General features: G+C 39.3%; 1 protein-coding gene across 1 annotated transcript in view; it reads right to left on the bottom strand.

Moving 5' to 3' along the window:
* The window catches only part of LOC132123867 (V-set and transmembrane domain-containing protein 2A-like), a 52,186-nt gene extending 29,673 nt beyond the window's left edge, over nucleotides 1–22,513 (bottom strand). The window contains exons 1-2 of the mRNA XM_059534562.1: nucleotides 22,256–22,513; nucleotides 21,234–21,403 (exon numbers count right to left, since the gene is read on the bottom strand). Coding sequence (XP_059390545.1) covers nucleotides 21,234–21,403; nucleotides 22,256–22,334 — 249 coding nt within the window. The 5' untranslated portion in view covers nucleotides 22,335–22,513. The remainder of the gene's footprint in view (nucleotides 1–21,233; nucleotides 21,404–22,255) is intronic.
* Nucleotides 22,514–22,875: the final 362 nt, after the last annotated feature.

The following is a 22,875-nucleotide window of genomic DNA, read 5'->3' as shown; positions in this document are numbered from 1 at the left end:
CACTGGATATTTTCTCTTTTTCAGACCACTCTCTGTAAACCCTAGAGATGGTTGTGTGTGAAAATCCCAGTAGAGCAGCCGTTTTTGAAATACTCAGACCAGCCTGTCTGGCACCAACAACCATTCCATGTTCAAAGTCACTTAAATCCCCTTTTTTCCCCATTCTGATGCTCCGTCTGAACTTCAGCAAGTCGTCTTCACCACATCTAGATGTGTGTATATATAAATAAATATATATATATATAAATATATATATATATATATATATATATATATATATATATATATATATATATATATATATATATATATATATATATATACAGTGCACAGCATAAATGAGTACACCCCCTCTGAATAAATATAAAATATGTGTTTTCTTAATGATCACTAACATAATTAATGGAAAGATGACATAATTGAAACATATTAAACATATACTTAATAAAAACAACAAAATATCTGTTAATATTTTCTGTAAGATAAGTAAATTTGCCAATTTAATTTAAATGAAGAATTGCATAAATGAGTACACCCTAGATTTAATTCAGAAAATGTATAACATTATAATACTTAGTATGTCCTATAGAACTTAAAATATACTGATCTGACCCTTTTTGGCACTGAGTGTACAAGTTCATGACAAATTTTCACATCTGTCCTGTTTAACTCCTGGACGACCTCCTTAAATGATCTGGTCTTTAATGGGGAATTTTGCTCAGCTCGTCTCTACAGAATCCCCCACAGCTGCTCAAGAGCGTTAAGATTGGGTGAAATACATGTCCATTAAAGGATTTTCTATCTTGGTAGAATTAATATATTCATTGTCATGCTGAAAAGATCCCCAATAATGCAGGGAATGAATTTGTATTACATCACACAGTAGTGTGTGAATTCATGCCAGCATTGATAAAGCACAACTCCCTCACACCTTCAGCACTCTTTCATCCCTATATAAAAGCTTTACTACCACTCAACACCACTGTGGATACCAAACACTTCTCACTTTACTCCTCCTCTAGCAACAACAGAATATATTGGATGCTTTTGGATCCAAAATGATTGAGGTGGTCTTTTGACACCAGAGTATGGATTCCCAGAAGTCTCTATTTTGTAAATATGGGCTTTGAAATAGGTTAAATTTGTTTATATTGTTTTGGCACTTGCATGTTATTTTCTAGCAAAAAATCACTCATACCTAAACAAAAACTTCAAGTGAAGACCTGAATATTTTAGGAGCCTTGCCATTGTTTTTGAATGTTGGTGCTACTTCTGCTGTATTTTCAAACTTAAAACAATAATTTGTTATTCCTCTTGTACCATTGTCCTCTTTTATGCAAATTAATAAGTCACCTGGCAGTTCTCTCCTCTGCTCGCACTGGACACATACAATTTAGCTTCTCCTGGTCTGGCTCCCGAAAGGGAGGAGGGCAGAAGGCCTGCAGTACGATAGGTTGTGGTGTAACAGAGGGAACTTTAGGAACATAACCCGCTCAATGGTATAAGAATGCTTTGGCCATACCAGGGGCAAAGTCTAAGTAGTTAGAGGCCACTGAGAGGGCCTGACGGTCTCCAACTCTCTTTAGAGACGTAATCGCCAGTAACAGGGCAGTCTTAAGGGTCAGATGTCTATCTGAAATATCTTGAATTGGCTCGAATGGAGCTTTGCAGAGAGCCTCTAATACCACAACCAAATTCCATGGGGGAATACGGGACCGTACTGGAGGTTTCAGCCTCAGTGCACCGCGGAGGAAACGTGTAACTAGGGGGTGCCTACCCACTGACTAACCAGCGAAAGGGACGTGGTAAGCAGCTATGGCCGCCACGTACACCTTTAGGGTGGAGTGAGTTAACCCTGCAGAGAACCTAGCTTGTAGAAACTCCAGAACTGTACCAACCGGGCAGTTAACAGGGTCAAGCTGGCAGTTTCTGCACCATGAGGTGAAGAGTTTCCACCTCAGGGCGTACAGTTTCCTCGTAGAGGGAGCTCTGGATTGGAGGAGGGTCTCAACAACCTCAGTTGAGAGACCGGAAGCTATGAATTGTGCCCCCTCAGGGGCCACACCCACAACTTCCACAGCTCCGGGCGAGGGTGGATTATTTTGCCCCGTGCCTGAGAGAGTAGATCTGTCCTGATCGGAATCTCCCATGGAGAGCCCTTGAGGAGAGAGATCAGATCTGCGAACCATACTCGGCCCGGCCAGAACGGGGCTACTAGTAACAGACGGACCCCGTCTCGGCGTACTCTCGCCAGAACTCCCGGGAGCAGAGCAATAGGGGGAAAGGTGTACAGACGAAGCCTCGGCCAAGCCTGTGTCATGGCATCTAGGCCCAGTGGAGCTGGGTGAACTAGAGAGAACCAGAGGGGACATTGCGATGTCTCTCGAGTCGCGAAGAGGTCCACCTGAGCTTTGCCAAATATCTGCCATTTCAGCTTCACCACCTCGGGGTGAAGCATCCATTCCCCGGGCCTCGGCCCCTGTCTCGACAGCATGTCTGCTCCCACATTCAATCTCCCAGGAATATACACTGCTCTTAACGAGAGGAGTTTGCCCTGGGACCACAGGAGGATCTGGTCTACCAGCTTGTATAAGGGGCGTGAACACAGACCTCCCTGGTGATTGATATAAGAGACCACCGATGTGTTGTTGGTGCACACTAACACATGACAGCCTCTCAGGTCTGGGAGGAAATATCTCAATGCTCGATATACTGCTAGCATTTCTAGACAATTGATGTGCCATGTCAGATGGCGGCCGCTCCACAGACCACGGGCAGGGTGGCCACTCATGATCGCACCCCAACCGGTGAGGGACGCGTCTGTCGCTAGCGTTACACGGCAACCAAGAGCTCCCAGCACCGGGCCCTGATTTAAGAACCAAGGTTTCTTCCATATTTCTAAGGCAAGAAGGCATCGCCGCATGACCTTGATAGTTCGGAATGGATTTCCCCCTCGGGGGAAACCCCTTGGTCTTGAGCCACCAATGTAGGGGCCTCATGTGCAGGAGGCCAAAAGGTATCACGTTGGACGCAGCTGCCATGAGCCCTAACAGTCTCTGAAACTGCTTGACAGTGAGTGACTGGCCTTCTCTCTTGACTGAGGAAAAGATTGACTCGATCCGAGCAGGAGACATACGTGCCTGCATCGTGGTCGAATCCCATACTATGCCTAGATAGGTGGTTCTCTGAACTGGAGAAAGTACACTCTTCTTGGCATTCAGTCTCAAACCCAGCTCCCCCATATGGGAAGGGCCGGATTAACCATAAGGGCTACTGGGCAATTGCCCAGGGGCCCAAGACCTCTAAAGGGCCCAGGGCAGCAAGGGCACGAGCAAAATAATGTATCTGGTAATCTCCCGCTTTATATTAAACAAACTGTCAACACAGGCTTTTGCGCTGCACAGAGAGACGCTGCGCTGCCTATGACTTTGAACGTGAGTTGAGAGCGGTTGAGAGTCAGTCTCATGCGCAATGACCAATGAAGAGAGGGCCTCAAGTTAAGACCCTCTCCTCATTGGTCAGTCCGCATGAGGTTGGTCAAATGTTACGCCGAGCGGGTTACGTCAGGCGTTGCTACAACAGATAAAAATCTGACATGGAGAAGCTAAGTGGGAGCGCGAAGCGGAAATTAAAAAAGGAAAAGGACATCAGAAAAGCAGAAAATTTTAAGTATATACCTAAAATAGGTCATTTCTTCACTCCTGTTAATGTTGCCGAGAGTTCTGTTAAGTCAGCTTCCGTCAACGACGAGGACAACTCAGCTAGCCAGGACTTTTCTTCAAGATGCCAAATGAAAGCAAACATGCACTCCCTAATTATTTAGGATTAAAATTGTGTGTTTTGCCAGGTTTTTAAGTATTTATTTTTATCTTTCTATTTTAGCTATTGGACATGAACTTGTTAGTGGCCTTGATTTTGAAGATGTTATACTGTACACCAGTTTGCACAGTAAAAGTCCAGAAAAAAGCCATTGTAAGATGTGTTTGCCAAATGAAGGCATTTCAAATTCAAACATGCACTTCCTCATTATTTAGGACTAAAATTGTGTGTTTTGGCAGATTATGTAGCATTTATTTCTGTCTTGTCTTCTTCAGAGAAATTGACAGATTTCTAAATGTTTATGTAGCACTAAAATGTTTAACTGGTTAATTGTGCTGTGATATGTTGTTGTTCTATTTTAAAACAAGTTAAAATGAGCTTAGGATAAAAATGTTTATGTGCAGATAATAGTGATACTGCATTTTATTTATTTATTTTTTTTCTTGAGGTGTCAGCTTTATTAAAATGCTGTATATTGTTGTGGAGGGATAACTGGCAGATTTCAAATTGTTTGTGTTGGACTAATAACTTGATTGCCTTGTTGAATTCTGAGGAGACAGGGTCACCCTGTCAGGGTGATTTCTGCTTAAAATGAGCTGAGGACCAAAATGTTTCTTGATGTGTTGTCTGTGGTCTTCTGTTATAGCTCTATCAATTCAATACATTTATATTGGGAATAAATGTTGTTAAATAAACAATGGTTTGAAAGTGGATGCTTATTTATTCATTTTTCTGAAAATGGAGGATATTTCCCTCCCTCTCAATGTAGTGGGTCAATTTTACCAGATTATACAGATGCTGATGTATTTTGTTTTCATAGCATTATATGTGAGTGAATGTCTTTGATAGGGGACATAGTAGTGCATTTGTAGTTCTATGAGCATTTAAATATTTGTAAATCAAAATACACCTGATGACAGTTAGAACTTGAAGTATTGAGTATATTTACTGTATATTACAGTAATATATTCTGTATGACCATATTATGGTGATCCCGGGGTCGTGATGATGGGGCCCTTGAATATTGTTGCCCAGGGTACAACAAAGTGTTAATCTGGCCCTGCATATGGGCGATATGGGCATATGGGCATATTAATTGACGTAAATCTAAGATCGGACACAACCCTCCATCCTTCTTTGGAACTATGGAATACCGGCTGTAAAACCCGGATTCCCTGTCTAGAGGAGGGACCACCTTGATGGCCTCCTTCCTTAATAGCGTATTCACTTCTTGTTCCATCACCAGAGCCTGCTGGGGGCCGACGACTGTCGGTGTAACCCCATTGAACCTCGGCGGTGGACGGCCGAACTGAATACAATAGCCTCTTTCTACTGTGTGCAGGACCCATTGAGATACATTTGGCAGTAGTTTCCACGCTGCTAAATAATGTACTAAGGGAATCAGTCTCTCGAGACTGATCTCTGGTGTAAGAGGCCCCCGAAGGGGTGGCGCGTTTTCCAGCTCCGCTACGCTCGCGGTTGGACATAACTGGGAGTGACAGTCGCGGGAGACCGCTGCGCCCTGAAACACTGGCAGGGTTGGCAGACCAGCCTCCAGAGGGCACTGGGGTGAGACGGGCACCGTGTAATGAGGTGGACACCGCTCTACCCCTATAGGGGCTACCCTCATGGTCACTGCGCCTGTGGCGTCAGGACCTCTTTGTCGAGGACTTCCTAGCTTCGATAATTGCACGAAGATCTGATTTTGGAGGAAATTCTGGAACGCCGCCTGTTTGCGTTCCTCCTGGAACCTGTCGACGATGATATTGACTGTGTCGCCGAACAGGCCCGAGGATTGAAGAAGAGCTCCAGGAGGCAGACCCTGTCACGCTCTCTTATCTGAGACAGGGTCAGCCATAAATGCCTCTAAATGTCCGTCTAAGCTCTGCAATGTCGTCGGACTTGATCCCCTCTCCCTCGTCTACTTCTCTCAGCAAGACGGCCTGATATGCTTGGAGGACTGCCATAGTGTGAAGGCACGCCCCCGCCTGACCTGCTGCCACATAGACCTTGCCCATTAACGTAGATGTTGTCTTTAACGGTTTTGTGGGCAAGGCCGGTGCCTTCAGAGATGACGCCGAACCAGGCGACAGATAGCTCGCAAGCGTCTACTCAACCCGGGGCATCGCTCTGTACCCCCGCTCATCAAGCCCCGCGACATTGGCGTAATACTGAGAGTCGGGCCGAAGAGACGGGTCGAATAGGGGTATTTCCACGACCTCGCTATTTCTTCATGGTGGTCGGGAAAAAAGGGAAGGCTCCGGGCTTCATATGTCTGGTCTTAGCTTTGCTCTTAGGCATTATGTTGCTTTATTGAGACAGACAACACTAAATAAGACTTACAAGACAGACTTTTGAACATGCACATACAGAGCGCTTGCTGAAAGACGCGAAGCTGAAGCCAGCTGCGTGGCACGTGCTTTTATAGCTTCCTGGTCGCTACGTCACCCTGCCTGTGACGTCACGCTCTTCCGTTGGACTGATTGCACACAATATTCAGAGTTGTTCTTGCCAAAGGCGTTCCCCAAAAGCGCTCGACGCAGCTCGAGTTCCTGAAGAGGAACTTATTTATTCAGCTGTATTATTGTATAAATATAAATTTTGACAATTTGACACTCATGACTGGTTTTGTGGGCCAGTGTCACACACACACACACACACACACATATAAAGGATTTTATTAAGCCTTAATTTATAATCAAGCTGTGTGTATTTAATTGTATGTATTTAGGGTACATAAAATGCATGCTGTGAAATTAGCTTCAGAGTTTTATTCCAAATGAAAAATGTCATTTCCACCACAGAATAATTACAGTATTAAACACAATACATGACTGAAGAAAAGAAAAGATTTCTGGATATCAAATAGCTTGGCATATCGGATGGTTATCACCATTACCAATGCATCCGAAATACACCAACAACCGAACACACAATTAAACATGGCTTTCTAGTGTATTTTTATTATTGGAGGAGATCAGGACTCGCCTGACCCACACCTTCCGTCTCATTTCATTGATTGCAACACTTGACTTCCACTGGCCTTTGGAAAAGTCATTAGCCCAGGGGTTCACATACATTTTCCAGCCTGATTTGTGAATGTTTAAATAATGTTTTCAGCATTGACCAAAAGTTTAGTTCAGCTATTAAATTAAAAAGTTTGTCTTTGACCGTTAACATGTCAAAGTTGAACAGAATTCATGTAAATACAAGTTTCCAAAATGATTTTCTGCAGAATAAGTGTGATTCTTCCAGATGAAGCTTTGAGCATGTGAAACAGGCTGGTCCTTGATCTATCAGATGTGCTGCCGCTAACGAAAGACTAAGCCATTGTCATTTATATACATGAAATAGCTGCTCACACAGTTTTATTTTATATTGCATCTCATATGTCCTTGAGTCAGAATGTATAGTTTTTCATCTACACACTGATATCTGTGGCACTGTCCAGAATTAGAGTTTCTCAGAATTAGAGAAACAAATTTCAGGCTGGCTGTTTTGATTCTCTAATGCTTTATTCACATCCAGCACATATTTCTTTAGATGGTGCAGGACTCTTGAGGCTTTTGATATTTCATTGTCAGTAATTTTATTGTTTGTATAGACAATAAGTGGATGGGTTAGTTAGTGAGAAATGCCATAGCTCTTACTTACTCCCATAATGCATTGCATTGTAAACATCATCTTATCGATAAGATAATTAAACAAGTGCTAAAATCAGATTATTAATTATATTCCATAAAATATTGACAGTATAACATATAAACAGCCAGTTTGCTAGTAATATATTATAGATTATATAATAAGCAACTAGTTAATAGTGAAGGTGTTAATTAAATTGAAAGTGTTAATTAAAATGCATTATAATACATTTAAACATCTTAAAAATAAGCTTCCAAATACAAACACAACTGCACATGTAGACCCAATAAACTACTCTTGTGAAAAATAAGTACACTTTACTAGAATAAGCAATGCCAGTTACATTGTTTGACAATTTATTTATTCATTATTCAAAATGTACTTTAAAGTATTTGACAAAGTGCACTTTTTAAAAGTGTACTTAAAAATGCATAGTCATGGGAGTGTTACATGCCATTTTTACATGCAATTTGTGATGCACCTAGAATAAATATGTTTGACTTAATTATTTTTTATAGATTTTTTTTTTCTTGGAATCAAAACTTGGAATCGATAATAACCTTAATCAAAATTCAAACGATAACCCAACCTTCCTCTTCCTCATAAGTATATTTGATTTAAAGGCTTGAAAATTGGAAAGGAAACCTGATGACGCTTCGGACAAAATCAATTAAAAGGACTGATCAGATTATTCTGAAGAAACTCATCTCCTTTACGGTTCTTCACAGACGTTCATGAGCCTCATTTCCTTTGGGTCACAATTGGCTTTTTAATTTCTCCTGATTCACCTGAGAGCCTGAGCTTCTCATCTCTCAGTGGCTCTTGAGGAGACTCTCGTGAGTGGGAATGGAAATTACGGCAGAGGAGAGCTCTGTCTTGAATAGGCTGGGGATTTGTAGGATTTGTAGCATTGTAGGAGTGATATTAGGGGTAAGTCAGCCCCATATGTTGAATAAATCATTCACTGATGTTTAATTAAAGTCCTGAGAGATAAATTAGCCTGACTTAGTTTAATAAAGTTTTGATGAATACCTGTGGAGAAATTCACACCTCATGAAGTACCCATTTTAATATAAATCAATGTGAGGATGAAGAGGTAGAATTACATCTGATATGCCAAGACAAAGCACTTCATCACCACGTAAGACGTAGGCGGCATTGAAAATGTCCTCCAGACTCAAAGTAAATAAGACAGACTGAGAGAAATAATTTCAGCATGTCTGGCCACAAAAAAAAAAAAAAAAAAGACAACACAATAAAGATAAAAAGGCTTGCAAGGCAACAAATGTTTGCATTTCAGTTGATTAAACCTTGTAGTCATACTCAACATCAGCCTTGATGGGAGATTTTTTAGAATCAATATATTAAAAAACAAAAATATAACAAACAACGAGGTTTGAATGGATTTTGTGTCTTCTGTATGTTTTTCGATCTGAATTAATTAAATACTTGGGGTTTGAGGTTTAGAACAAACTCTAAAGTGAACATTTGAGGAAAATCAATACAGCACGTCCTCGAAAGAGCTGTAAAAAGAAATGAAAGCAAGCTTTCTATACACAGAAGTTCAGTTGCCATTCAATACTTCCAATACGCTGCCTTCATGTAATCCTGCACTGAAATCAAACGCTGGCCATCCTGGGATTTCAGTCAGAACCCATTAGCGATTTCCTGCTGAAGTGCGATTCTGGGAATCTGGGAATCAAATTCCAGTTCCAAAACAAATGAGATAAGAACACCAAGAAAACAGACCTGTTCTGCTCCATGTATTGAAAGAACTAAACAAATCTTTTCAACAACCATCTCTAAATGTGTTGTAATTTCAACAGAAATAATGCATCTTCAGATTTATGTACATGATTGTAATTTACTTGTGAAATGACTTTTTACACCTTGTGTATGCATTGTTTAAATAATTTAACAGACTGGAGTAAATTATTCCACATGTCACTTATATTTTGAAAAAGAAAGAAAGAAAGAAAGAAAGAAAGAAAGAAAGAAAGAAAGAAAGAAAGAAAGAATGCTTATGTAAGTTATTGTTTTTATGGCATTGTGCACTTTTTGTTTTTTTAACTCATCATGATTCATGAAAAAGCCAAACGTTAAGCCATGATGTGCTCTTTTTTTGTGTTATGGTGGTTATGTGTTTTTATTTTTTTTATTTATTTTTTTGTTTTGTTTTTTTTGCTGAAAAGCAGATTTAGTAGTGGGTATATATGCAGGTGCTTCTCAACGAATTAGAATGTTGTGAAAAAGTTCATTTATTTCAGTAATTCAACTTAAATTGTGGAACTCGTGTATTAAATAAATTCAGTGCACACAGACTGAAGTAGTTTAAGTCTTTGGTACTTTTCACTGTGATGATTTAGGCTCACATTTAACAAAAACCCACCAAATCACAATCTCAACAAATTATAATACTTCATAAAACCAATAAAATCAAAAAAAAAATAGTGAATTGTTGGCTTTCTGGAAAGTATGTTAATTTACTGTACATGTACTCAATACTTGAAAGGGGCTCATTTTGCTTTAACTACTGCCTCAATTCAGCGTGGAATGGAGGTGATCAGTTTGTGGCACTGCTGAGGTGGTCTGGAAGCCCAGGTTTCTTTGACAGTGGCCTTCAGCTCATCTGTATTGTTTGGTCTCTTGTTTCTCATCTTCCTCTTGAAAATATCCCATAGATTCTCTCTGGGGTTCAGGTCTGGTGAGTTTGCCTGCCAGTAAAGCACACCAACACCATTTAACCAACTTTTGTTGTTTTTGGCAATGTGGGTAGGTGCCAAATCCTGCTGGAAAATGAAATCAGCTTCTTCAAAAAACTGGTCAGCAGAAGGAAGCATGAAGTGCTCCGAAATGTCTTGGTAAATGAGTGCAGTGACTTTGGTTTTCAAAAAACACAATGGACCAACACCAGCAGATGACATTTCACCCCAAATCATCACAGACTGTGGAAACTTAACACTGGACTTCAAGCGACTTGGGCTATAAGCTTCTCCACCCTTCCTCCAGACTCTAGGACTTTGGTTTCCAAATGAAATACAAAACTTGCTCTAATCTGAAAAGAGGACTTTGGACCACTGGGCAACAGTCCAGTTCTTCTTCTCCTTAGCCCAGGTAAGACACCTCAGGAGTGGCTTAACAAGAGGAATATGTCAACTGTATCCAAATTCCTTGACTCGTCTGTGTGTGGTGGCTCTTGATGCCTTGACTCCAGCCTCAGTCCATTCCTTGTGAAGTTCACTCAAATTCTTGAATCTGTTTCACTTGACAATCCTCATAAGGCTGTGGTTTTCTCAGTTGGTTGTGCATCTTTTTTTTTCTCCACACCTTTTCCTTCCACTCAACTTTCTGTTAACATGCTTGGATACAGCACTCTGTGAACAGCCAGCTACTTTGGCAATAAATGTTTGTGGCTCCTTGTGAAGGGTGTCAATGATTGTCTTCTGGACAACTCTCAGATCAGCAGTGTACTCTACCATTGTGTAGCATAATGAACCAAACTGAGTTGCACATGGTTATGAAATGCAAAAATATAGGGACCAAAGTGCTAAACATTTCAGCATTATGTATACATGTTTATATATATATATATATATATATATATATATATATATATACATATATATATATATATATATATATATATATATATATAAAGTACATACCAAAAGTTTGTTTTTGAAAGAAGTTTCTTCTGCTCATCAAGCCTGCATTTATTTGATCAAAAATACAGAAAAACAGTAATATTGTGAAATATTATTACAATTTAAAATGATAGTTTTCTATTTGAATATACTTTAAAAAAATATTTATTCCTGTGATTCAAAGCTGAATTTTCAGCATCATTCCTCCAGCCTTCAGTGTCACATGTAACATCAGTCTATCACATGATCATTTAGAAATCATTCTAATATTCTGATTTATTATGAGTGTTGAAACAGTTCTGCTGTCTAATATATTTGATCAATAAAAGGTTAAAAAGAACTGCATTTATTCAAAATAAAAATAAAAATTCTAATAATATATATTCTAATAATATATTTTCTTTATATTTTATCACTTTTTATCAATTTAACACATCTTTGCTGAATAAACGTATTGATTTTATTAAAAAAAAAGAAAGAAAAAAAATTACTGACCCCAAATTACTGACCAGTAGTGTATATTGTTATTACAAAATATTTATATTTTAAAAACACTTTTTTTACTTTTTATTCATCAAAGTATCCTAAAAAAGTATCACATGTTCTGAAAAAATATTAAGCAGCAGAACTGTTTCCAACTTTGATAATGAATCATCATATTAGAATGATTTCTAAAGGATCATGTGATAATGATTCTAAAATTTCTGCTTTGCATCAAAGAAATAAATGATAATTTAATAAATTTAAAAACAATTATTTTAAATTGTAATAATATATCACAATATTCCATTTTTTTCTGTATTTTTGATCAAATAAATGCAGGCTTGATGAGCAGAAGAAACTTCTTTTAAAAAAATAGTAATGTTTCCAAACTTTTGGTCTGTACTGTATATATATATATATATATACCACATTCTTAGCTGGATGTTTTTTCTCTCTCTTTAAACAGTGATTTTACAAAGCAACATTTCATCAAGTTATGACGTTACACCAGAGTCACGCGGGAATGCACATGCGCTTGTTTCAAAACCAGTTCTAGAGATAGATGAGACAGATCAAATCCGAGTCATTCACAAATTGGACCCCACAGTGCCTGGTGTCTTCAAAAGGAACTACTTTTGTTTTGATCCCCTAAATTGAGTTGGACTGTGCTGCTGGCATCTCTTGTGCACATTACACGGCTGCTGATTGGCCCTCTCCGAGCATGATCCTCTGTCCAGTCACTCCTCTTCCTGGTGACAGCCTCTTTTTATCACACGGTTATGGCAGTTGTGGAAAGAATCCATTATGCTGGGATCTCCAAATCCTCAACGGCCCAGAGTCAAGATTAAAATAGTGACTGCCCACACATATTTATTCTCATCATCCCACTGAAGCTTCGCTCTACATCGTAAGGCAGGCCACTAAGAGTTGGGTTTTTGTTTGTTCCCCAGTGGGCCGATGAATATCTCATCTTTGCCAGATTATTTCAGTTTTTGTTGGCAGTTGAGCTAACTGAATGCATTCAGCGGTGCCAGATTATTCCTCAGAGGGGCTTTCCATGATTTTGTGCCTTTGCCATCAGAGTCTTTTTTCTGTTATCACAGCTTGTCAATGACAATGAGGTTCATATGTCACTGTGAATTAAGAACACTGTGACACCATTGTAGTGAGCAAAATGTGGGTCATTATTATTTGAGTTCAGAAGCCAGGTCATTTATAAATCTAGTTAAAATGGCTTTGTGACCTGCATTCAGCCATCTTTGCAATTCTTTGAAAATCAGTTATATAGTGAAATATTATTGCTGTTTTCTATGTAAATATCTGTTAAAATGTAATTGATATCTGTGTCCAAAGCTGAATTTTCAGCATCATTACTCCAGTCTTCAGTGTCACGTGATCTTCAGAAATCATTCTAATATGCTGATTTGCTGCTCAAGAAACATTTCTGATTATTATCAATGTTGAAAACAGTTGTGCTGCACAATAGTTTTTGTGAAAACTGTGATAAGTTTTATTTTTCAAGATTTACAAAAAATCGAATGTTCAAAAGAACAGAATTTATTTGAAATTATTTGTAACATTATACATATCTTTACTGGCACACTTTAGCTTGATTTAATGCATACTTGATTAATATAAATATACATTTCTTTACAAAAGTCTTACTGACCCCAAACTTTGAATGTTAGAAACATAAGAATCAGAAAAATTTCTGATTATTGTTAGTGTTGAAACAAGTGATACTTTTTTCTCAGGATGAACAGAAAAAACACATTTTATTTCATCCTTATTGTCCCAAAATCTTTGAACGGTTGTGCAAATATTTTTCAAATCAAATTAAATCTCTTTATTGTCACACATCGTGTACACAAGTGTAGCAGTGGTGAAATTCATTGGTACAAGACCCCATATACAGTGTTTTACTTTGAAGTTCAGTGCAGTATCTGCTGGTTTGGGTCCTGATGCTGCAGGACTGTCTGCCTGATGGTAGCAGGCTGGCAGGAGTATCTGGTGATCTTCCGTGGTTTCATCACACATCTTTAGGTTTAGATGTCCTGGAGGAAGGGAAGCTCACCTTCGACGATGTGCTGGGCCATCTGAACTATTCTCTGCAGGGCTCTCTGGTTGAGAGCGGTGCAGTTCCCGTACCAGACGGTGATGCAGCCAGTCAGGATACTCTCCATAGTGCAGCTGTAGAACTGTCTGAGGGCTTTTGAGGTCAGACCTAATTTCTTCAGTTGTCTAAGGAAGAAGAGACGCTGGTGGACGTTCCTCACTACTGACTGTGTGTGAGTAGTCCAGGGAAGGTCCTCAGTGATGTGAACGCAGAGGAACTTGAAGCTGCAGACCCACTCCACTGGAGTCCCGTCAATGGTGATGGGGGACTGATTACTGGTCCATCTCCTGAAATCCACCACCAGTTTCTTGGTCTTCTTAATGTTCAGAGAAAGGTTGTTGTTGTGGCCCCAGTTAGTCAGGGTGCGCACCTCTTCTCTATAGGCTGATTCATCATCGTTGGTGATCAGGCCTACCACCGCTGTTGCATGTACAAGGAGTACAGATGAGGACTGAGAATGCAGCCCTGTGGGGCTCCAGTGTTGAGGGTCAGTGCCAACTCTAACTACCTTCCATCTGCCTGTCAAGAATTCCAGGATCCAGCTGCATACAGAACTGTTCAGACCCAGAGATTGGAGTTTCACTACAAGCTTAGAGGGCACTATGGTATTAAAATCTGAGCTGTAGTCAACAAACAACATTCTCACATATGTGTTCCTCTTGTCAAAATGGGGAAGGGAAGGGCGATGGCAATTGCTGTGGAGTGGTTATTGCAGTAGGCAAACTGCAGTGGGTCGAGTGATGCTGGTAATACAGTTCACAAGTGATCTCTGATAAGGAGAGTGGACGATCCTCACCAGTCTCTGCCGCGGGAGCGCTCTGTGTGGGGGAGGAGCCGCTGACTTTGAAGCAGGTGTAGAAAGCAATGAGGAAGCGGTATTTGTAGCAGGGTGTTTGCAATCCTTGTAGTATGCGATGTTGTGGAGTTCTTGCCACATGTCTCTGAAGTGGTGTACTGAGCTTCAATTTTATCTTTGTATTGCTGTTTTGCGGTCTTGATGGTTTTGCAGAGGGCATAGCTGGCTTGCTTATAATCATCCATATTACTGGAATTAAAGGCAAAGGCTCGAGCATTGAGAGCCTCATGAACATCTGCGTTAATCCAGAGTTTTTGATTCGTGTAGGTTCTGAATGTTTTGGTCGATACCATGGGCCTGTACCATGAAGCTAGATTAGCTGGCTAACCAGGTAATTTTCAGGTTAGTTTGCACCCAATCCTGGGTTTTAGGTACCATGTAAGTGGCTTGGATTTTAGGGCATTCATTGCCATAGTAACTTACACTCCACGGCTAAACTGCTCCGGGGCAGGTTATGTTCTGGGTTAGAGATCTCAAACTAAAGGTGGACCAATCAGATGTGAGGGAAGTGACACATGTCTGACACAAAGTCACTCCAGTTTATCTTGCTCCAAATTAAAAGTCACTAATGCTAAAAAAAAAATAATAAAAAAATTGTATAAAATAAAAATAGAAGTCTGGCTTTAATGATAATTACTGAGTCATTTTATGATTTATATAAGTATTGTGATTCATATTATTATTATTATTATTATTATTATTATTATTATTATTATTATTATTATTATTATTATTATTTAGCTTTTACACACAAGCAATTTTAGTTTAATCGTTATTAGAATTTTTTATTTTAAATAAAGATTCATGTATACAGATCATGTAATACAAATAAGCTGTAGTATCAAAAGTTTGCACTATTTAAAAAATAAAAAATCTGACCTTACATGTCCGAGGCTCTATCAGTATATATTTTCAAATGTATAAACTAAGTTAACAAGTTTCACTTGTCACTGCACTGATAGAGCACGATTATTTATTTAATTTGTCCTCCTTCATTTTACATGACGTTCAAATTCGTTATTCATTAATCTCTTAACCTTTAGCAAAACCTTTAAACTTTACTTTTGAATCTCACTGGGTCTCTCGCTAGAAGTAAATCAAACTTGCTTTGTTGCAAGGCTCGTGATTTGTTGTTTGCCAGTGATGTCACACATTTATGTGCACGGGCTCCACAAACTCAGGATCAAAGCCTGAGTTGACAAAGAAAGCTGATGAACAGCATCGTGGTACCAACAAAGCTGGATTGGAGAGGTTTGGTTTTGTCAACTCAAAACAAATCCTGTAACTCTGAATTTGTTCAGCTACCATCATGATACAGGCCCAGGTCTTCTATGCATTTCCTTATGAAGCAGGTGATGGTGTCTGTGTAAACATTGATGTCATCATCGGTTGCAGCCTGGAACATATCCCAGTTGAAGTAATCTAAACAGTCCTGTAACATAGAAACTCATTGGTCTGACCAAAGTTGAATCGTCCTGAGGGCGGGTGTTTTCCGTTTCAACTTCTGCCTGTAAGCAGGCAAGAGCAGAACAGAAGGGTGATCTGATTTGCCAAGAGGTGGGCCAGGGAGGGACTTGTAAGCATCCTGGAAGGGGGAGTAACAGTGGACCAGAATCCGATCTCTACGTGTGTTGCATGATATGTGCTGGAAGAATTTTTGTGCAATCCTAAAATCGTCTTTGTGGAAATCCCCAGTTATAATAAATGAAGCCTCAGAGTGCATGGTCTCCTGTTTTCATAAATGCCCATACAGTTCCTTGAGTCCTCCATCTTTGTCAGCCTCAGGGGGGATGTAAACAGCTGTAATGATGACTGCTGTGAATTCCCTCAGTAACCAAACGGCTGGCAAAGAAGTGTGAGGTATTCCAGGTCAGGAGAACAAGAGAGACTGTATAGAATGTACATTCTTCTGATCTCAGCACAAGTTGTTGATCTTGAAGCATACACTTCCTCCTTTGGTTTTCCCTGAGAGATCCAGTATTATATCCACCCGATGCATGGAGAATCCTGTGGGTTCGATGGCAAAGTCTGGTACCTCTCGAGACATCCACGTTTCTGTGAGGCAAATAATGGAGAAGTACCTGATCTCATGCTGGAAATTAATCCATGATCTCAGTTCACAGAGTTTATTGTACAGGGACTGGATGTTAGCCAGTAGTATATACTTGAGTATACTAGCCTACTTCATTTGACGTGGATGCCAGCTCTCTTTCCTCTCCTCCCATAAGTTGGTGGCTGTTGAATCTGAGTAGTTATACCGATGAACATTCTCTCTGTAAGGGGGTGAAAATCCATTTAAATTTAAAGGCAACACTACAGTATAAAGCTGTGCTGAAATTAGCACTCTTGCGAAAAACCCCCGTCTCAACTCAGAGTCTATTAGCAGACATTTTCAGCGATCATGACATCCATTCAAGTGCTAAAGCCCAACGGGACTGAGAAACTCTGAGCAACTACTGCTAATGAAAAATTGTAGTCGAAACCATATATACATACTACTGCCTTAAACTCCCTGCTGGCATGTACTGTAGTCTGTACATTATGTTAGTGAGATTTCTTATGAGTGCTAAACCAGTACGGCTGTGCAGCAGACTCACAATGACATTTTCACATAAAGTTTGAGACCTGTCAACACATTTATGACTTCTGAGATTTCAATGCAATTTAATAGCATTAATTGCATTCCTCAGTTGTAAGAGTCACAAATCTGATAAGCTTTTTATTAAAGTCCACCATGTGTTGGCAGTCCCAGTTTGTGCTGTAAATGAACTCTGTCTAATAACTGTCATGCAGTTCTTACAATTAAGCCAATATCAATGTCATTATTGACACTCAGTAATAAGCGTTTAGTGTAAATGTTATGTTTCTTAGTGCACTATCCGGTCTGGACTCTGTTCTAGGCTACAGGTCAGAAATCAGGGAAAACGTACAGGGTTGTTTCATACTCAGTAGCATCCACAGATGGAGAGCTTAATCAGAGAAGTATTACATTGATTATGATTATGAATTTGTCTAGCCTAACAATAGGTCGAGCTGATGGATGTGGATATCGAAGCAGCGTGCTTTCATTGACCTTCAAAGATTATTGTCTTAAAAAGTCTGGTGGAGGGACTTAGAGAGCTGGGTGGTAATTGGGCAAAAGAGAGGGGCAGACTGGATGATATGGATTTTTACATTAGTTTGTACTGGTAGGGAGTGTGCTGTAAAGATCGGCCAGGCTTTTGTATTGGGAAAAGAAGAAGTTTGTGTGAAATCTTAAGTGTTAAAACGTAGTCTACTTGTACGGTGGCAGAATCAGTGGTAGCTGTCAATTAAGCTTTAAATGACTGAAAATGCCTTCAATCGTGTCACAAGCAGCTGCGCTTGTCAGGATTTAAGGAGAAACTGGATGTCTGTTCAACGGAATTCATATCAACTTGGATCAATATGGACACTAGAACTCCTTTATAGGCAGCATCCTAACCTTCTGATTGAGTGAATTGAGATAATCAATACACACTGTAAAACTGTATATATATATATATATATATATATATATATATATATATATATATATATATATATATATATATACATTTTCAAAGTAAAACAAAGATTATTTGAGTATGTAAAAAAAAAAAAATCAGATATAAAAAAAACCCTGCATAATTGCAACTTTTTCAACAGTTATAATGATCATTAATCCAGCCTTCGGTGTCAAATGATCATTCAGAAATAATTCTGATATGCAAATTTGCTGCTCAAGAAACATTTCTAATTTTCATCAGTGTTGAACACAGTTGTGCTGCACAATATTTTTGTGGAAACTGTGATAAATTTTATTTTTCGGGATTCACAGATTAATAGAAAGTTCAAAAGAACAGCATTTATTTGAAATAGAAATCTTTTGTAATATTACAAATGTCTTTACTGTCACTTTTGATCAATTTAATGCATCCTTGATGAATTAAATTTAAATTAAATTAATAATAATAAAAAAAAACACTGACCCCATACTTTTATATGGTATAGTGAATGAAAGTGGCATAACTTTCATAACTGAACATCGTTATGCAATAATACTCCGCATATTCTCTTTGAACTATTTTATTTCTAGACTACATTTGGCAAGTGTGTAAAATCTGAGATGAAGCACAGGAATAGCCCTACAGGATCTGCATGCATATGATATATAATGTGAACTATATAATGTATACTGCTGTATAATTCTGGCCTGTGAGTCATGAGGAAGAAGCATGTTCCTTTAATGTTCTGCTTCTGCTGTGCTTGACTGGGCTTGATCCTGTCTTGCAGCCAACCTACATGCATATTATGATTACACTGATGGATCTAGTCTCTTAAAGCTGAAAGGACGCTATTGTCTCAGATGTCAAATGTAATTTATCCCTTAAAAAAAAAAATAAGTCAAAGAAAGATCAATAAAGGTAGGGCAATGCATGCTATTAAGCATTTTGTTCAATTCAGTTTAGCAGAGATTGTTTTGTGTTTATACACAGCCGAAATTAATTATTTCGCACAATTCTGATCCTTCTTATTACCATCATTTCATTTAAAAAATGTAAAGGTTAATAACCGAGGCCAAACTAAAATCATAAACTCTATATCACACAGCTAGTCTTGACATTTCAATTGTTTTAGACTCACAGTGCCTCTTCTATTTATTAACACCCTCCCCACCCCACCCCAACCATAATTGCATGATTTGAGGTATTGCCATGACTAGTCATCATAGCACAAAAGCACGGTGATGATAAGAATATGTTGTTGGATGATTCACATTTGACAGTCTCTAATTTTCTTTACATTCGCATTCATCCTTCAGCAGCGCCATGGTGTGTAGCGTTGGGCTGAAAATGTCAGTCTCTACCCAATTCTTGATCTCTTTCTGAATAACGTTTTGACTAACAAACTTCTCTGACAAATGAGAGCAAGTCGAGGCAAAGTTCACAAAAGAACACGGCGGGCTGGAATAAATCCAGCTAATTCACTGGAGAGCATCAGCGATTGAACTTCAGCCCATAAGGCTCCCATAAGTATGGAAATAAAGTAGATCTTTGCATTCAGAATTGCATCATCATTTGCATTTATGTGGGCCATAGCTCTTTTGATAAATGACCTCTTGTCTTGCTACGGGACATCAGAAATGCGCATCCCCTACCTTAGACAGCGATTCATCCTATTCAAGCGAACACGTAAAGAGACTCTCAACGACCAGGATGCAGTCAGTTACAGCAAAGTGCTCTGGCCTAACTAGAGGTAGGTCCTTATTACAGAGCAGAATCTGTACTATGCCTCATTCATGACTATTAATAGCAACTGGAAGCTCTCTGCATTTCACTGTCAGCGATAGCAGTATCGATGGTTGCAGATTCAGGATCATATCCATTATAGATGATACAGTGACGCATTGACGGCGATGCTGCAGTCCTTCACTGTGCTGCGATATCACTTCTAATGGCTGCTCTTCAGAGGTGACTGCTTCAATATTGTACATCAGAAGCCATTGGCTCGTGTCACCCTTCTTGTTATTGCTAGATGTCTTTTTGTAGGACAGTTCTTCGATCCTCATTTTTGTCAGATTTTACCTCGCTGGGGACCCAGCTGCATGCCATTTGATGCACAATGCTCAGAGAAGAATGAGATTCAATCAGCGATGCCACGTTCAGAGTTTTGGCTTCTCCCATTCCAAACTGGTAGATCCCATGGATCAAAGCCTTGGCAGTATGTGTATGATAAGAGACGACAAAAGCTTAGTAATGGCAGTGTTAAATCTGAGCGGGGGGGGGTTCTTATCCCATGCATTTATCAAACAAAAAATAACTTATTTTATGTTAGTGATGACAAATTGCCAATTGCAAAGACAGAGAATAGATCTCAAATTACACTGTAACCATACTAATGACAGCTTTTCATTTTCTAAAGACATCTCTCAACCTGCCAGAAACGACTAGGTGATGGCATGTACATAAAAACAATGCACTCATTTGTTGGTGTTGTTATTAAACTCTGACTCCCATCTCCAAACAAAGACACACACACTTGTTAACATTCAGCCAGGGGTGTCTCTAACACACACGTTGCACCCTTGATGTAAGGCCTCACTTCTACGTTTTGTCCTTCAAAAGACCAAATGAACGTGTCACAGCAATTTCTGTTGCGAATCTCAAAGCCTTAGGAGTCTTCCATCTGGTATGAATCATAAAGCATGAATCAGGCAAGACAACATCCTTGAGCAGAACAGCTGATTCGTCTGACATGTATTGTGTGCTGTGCAAGTGTGTGTTTTGACTTTGAGGGTTAGGAGGTCTAATTATGTGACATGAGTGGTAATACAAGAATATTTTGCACACACTGTCTTTCAGAAGGACACATGAGTGAAACTAACTGCTGAGGTGGCTTTGCAGCAGAAGGGAAATAGTAGCGATGCAAACACAACAAGTAAGCAGCTCTTCAGCGGCAGTGAGCAAAACCGTTCATCCAGTCAATTAAAAGTGCAAAGAGTGGGTGGATAAAATGGATGCTTATCCATTAGGTTCGTGAAACAATGGGAAATTCATGCAAAGTGCCAAGGATGTTTAATGCTGCTTAGGAGGCTTCTCCTGTAGGCTGGGTAGTTAAGGAATGACGTTATGAAGATTAACCCTTCCTCAACCTGGGCATAAAATGTTATTACCTCAGTATCGTCCTCATCCTCCTCACTTGTAATCAGTTCCTCCGGAGCTCGAGTAAACCACCACTGGATCTCTAAGTAAACTGATGCCATCCCACTTTGAAAGGCGCATGCCATTTCAATGTTCTGCCCTTCCTTTGCAGTGATGTTAGTAGGGAAATCGGTAAACATTCCTGAAAGAGAATAGTAATAGTAATAAAATATTTAAATGTGTCTCTTCTATTTTTCATAAAATATGTTAAATAAATAATTTAAATAAAAATGAATAATATATGTAAAATAACGACAACGATAATATTAATAATAATAATAATAAATCAGTAAAATAAAATGAGCATTAAAACGTTTCTTTGTTTTATATGTGGTCTACCTTTCTATCTGTCTTCTACCAATCTAGCATTTTCCTCCCTCTTTTTATTTTTGCAAGAGTCAAATGTTCAGGTTAGATAAAAAATAATCAATACTTCAGACTGAAATTGACGTGTTCGTGGAGCAGTGCCTGTATTTTGTGAAACTGAATGAAATTAAGGACTTGCGTCCGCTGCGTTTATAAGGGCTTTAATGAGCGCTGTCCGTGGTTCTGAAAAAAACAAAACAACAACCGCAGTCCGGTTAACGAAACCCAATTCCGAGCATCCGCCACTTGAAATGCAAGTCGCGAGTGCTGTTCCTTCAGAATTACTCTTTACTACCTATAATGCTGGCAAAGACACATAGCACGAGTTCATATGGAGAGGAAGTACAAATACGAGATGATACGCAGACGTTTAACGAGTTTTCAGAAATCAACAGTTGATGTTTCTGTTACTCCTCTCGTCACGGACAACAGGCTGGCGTATTTATAACTTTTGACACTTATTATTTAAAGAGTAATTATTTTAAAGAGTAATGCATGCGGCAGTGGTTTTTAACAGTAAAATAGCCACAGAGAGCATCTTCGGAGTTAATTACGGTGTACTACATCGCGGTCTGATGTGATGCATTGACAAGTCTGTAAATGTATTATCAGCCGTAAATGTTCTTACCATCAAGAGAAAATCCAACTTGAATGGACAAACAGGAAAAGAGCACAAATCCAATACTGTCATGTAAGGTCCCCATCATTCCAAAGACAGCTGAGATGTCACATGAGCTGGAAAAGAAATGTCCTCCAGAAATGTTCAGCGCATTAAGCGAAAGCCACGTGAAGAAAATGCGGCGCGGGAAACATGCTGCAACTCTGGAGAACACAGGTGCTCACGGCTCTCCACTGTCTCTGCGAGGTGTTGATGGAGTAATGATGCGTTGGCTCTCTCTCTCTCTCTCTCTCTCTCTCTATGCTCGTGAACGTCAATGTGCGGCTCTCACGCGCTCCCTATTGCTCGCTCAAAAAGCGTGGCGAGAGACGCAGCACTCAGAATATAACAAACCAATCACCCTCAGAGCTGTTCTCAAGAATGCATGATTGTTATGCTTAAAACTAAGGGTTTTCGCTTACTTAATGTCTGCAACTTATGGTTTACAATTGTTAAATCCTGGCAAATATACAAATTAATCAATATATTGGACGCTATTGATTTTAATGGGTCTTTTCAACAAGTATTCTCTCTCTCTCTCTCTCTCTCTCTCTCTCCCTCTCTTTCTATATATATATATATATATATAT

This window comes from Carassius carassius, chromosome 42 (genome assembly GCF_963082965.1).
Source record: "Carassius carassius chromosome 42, fCarCar2.1, whole genome shotgun sequence".
Lineage (NCBI taxonomy): Eukaryota > Metazoa > Chordata > Actinopteri > Cypriniformes > Cyprinidae > Carassius > Carassius carassius.
The sequence above is the reverse complement of the archived record's forward strand: the minus strand, read 5'-3'. Positions and strand labels throughout refer to the sequence as shown.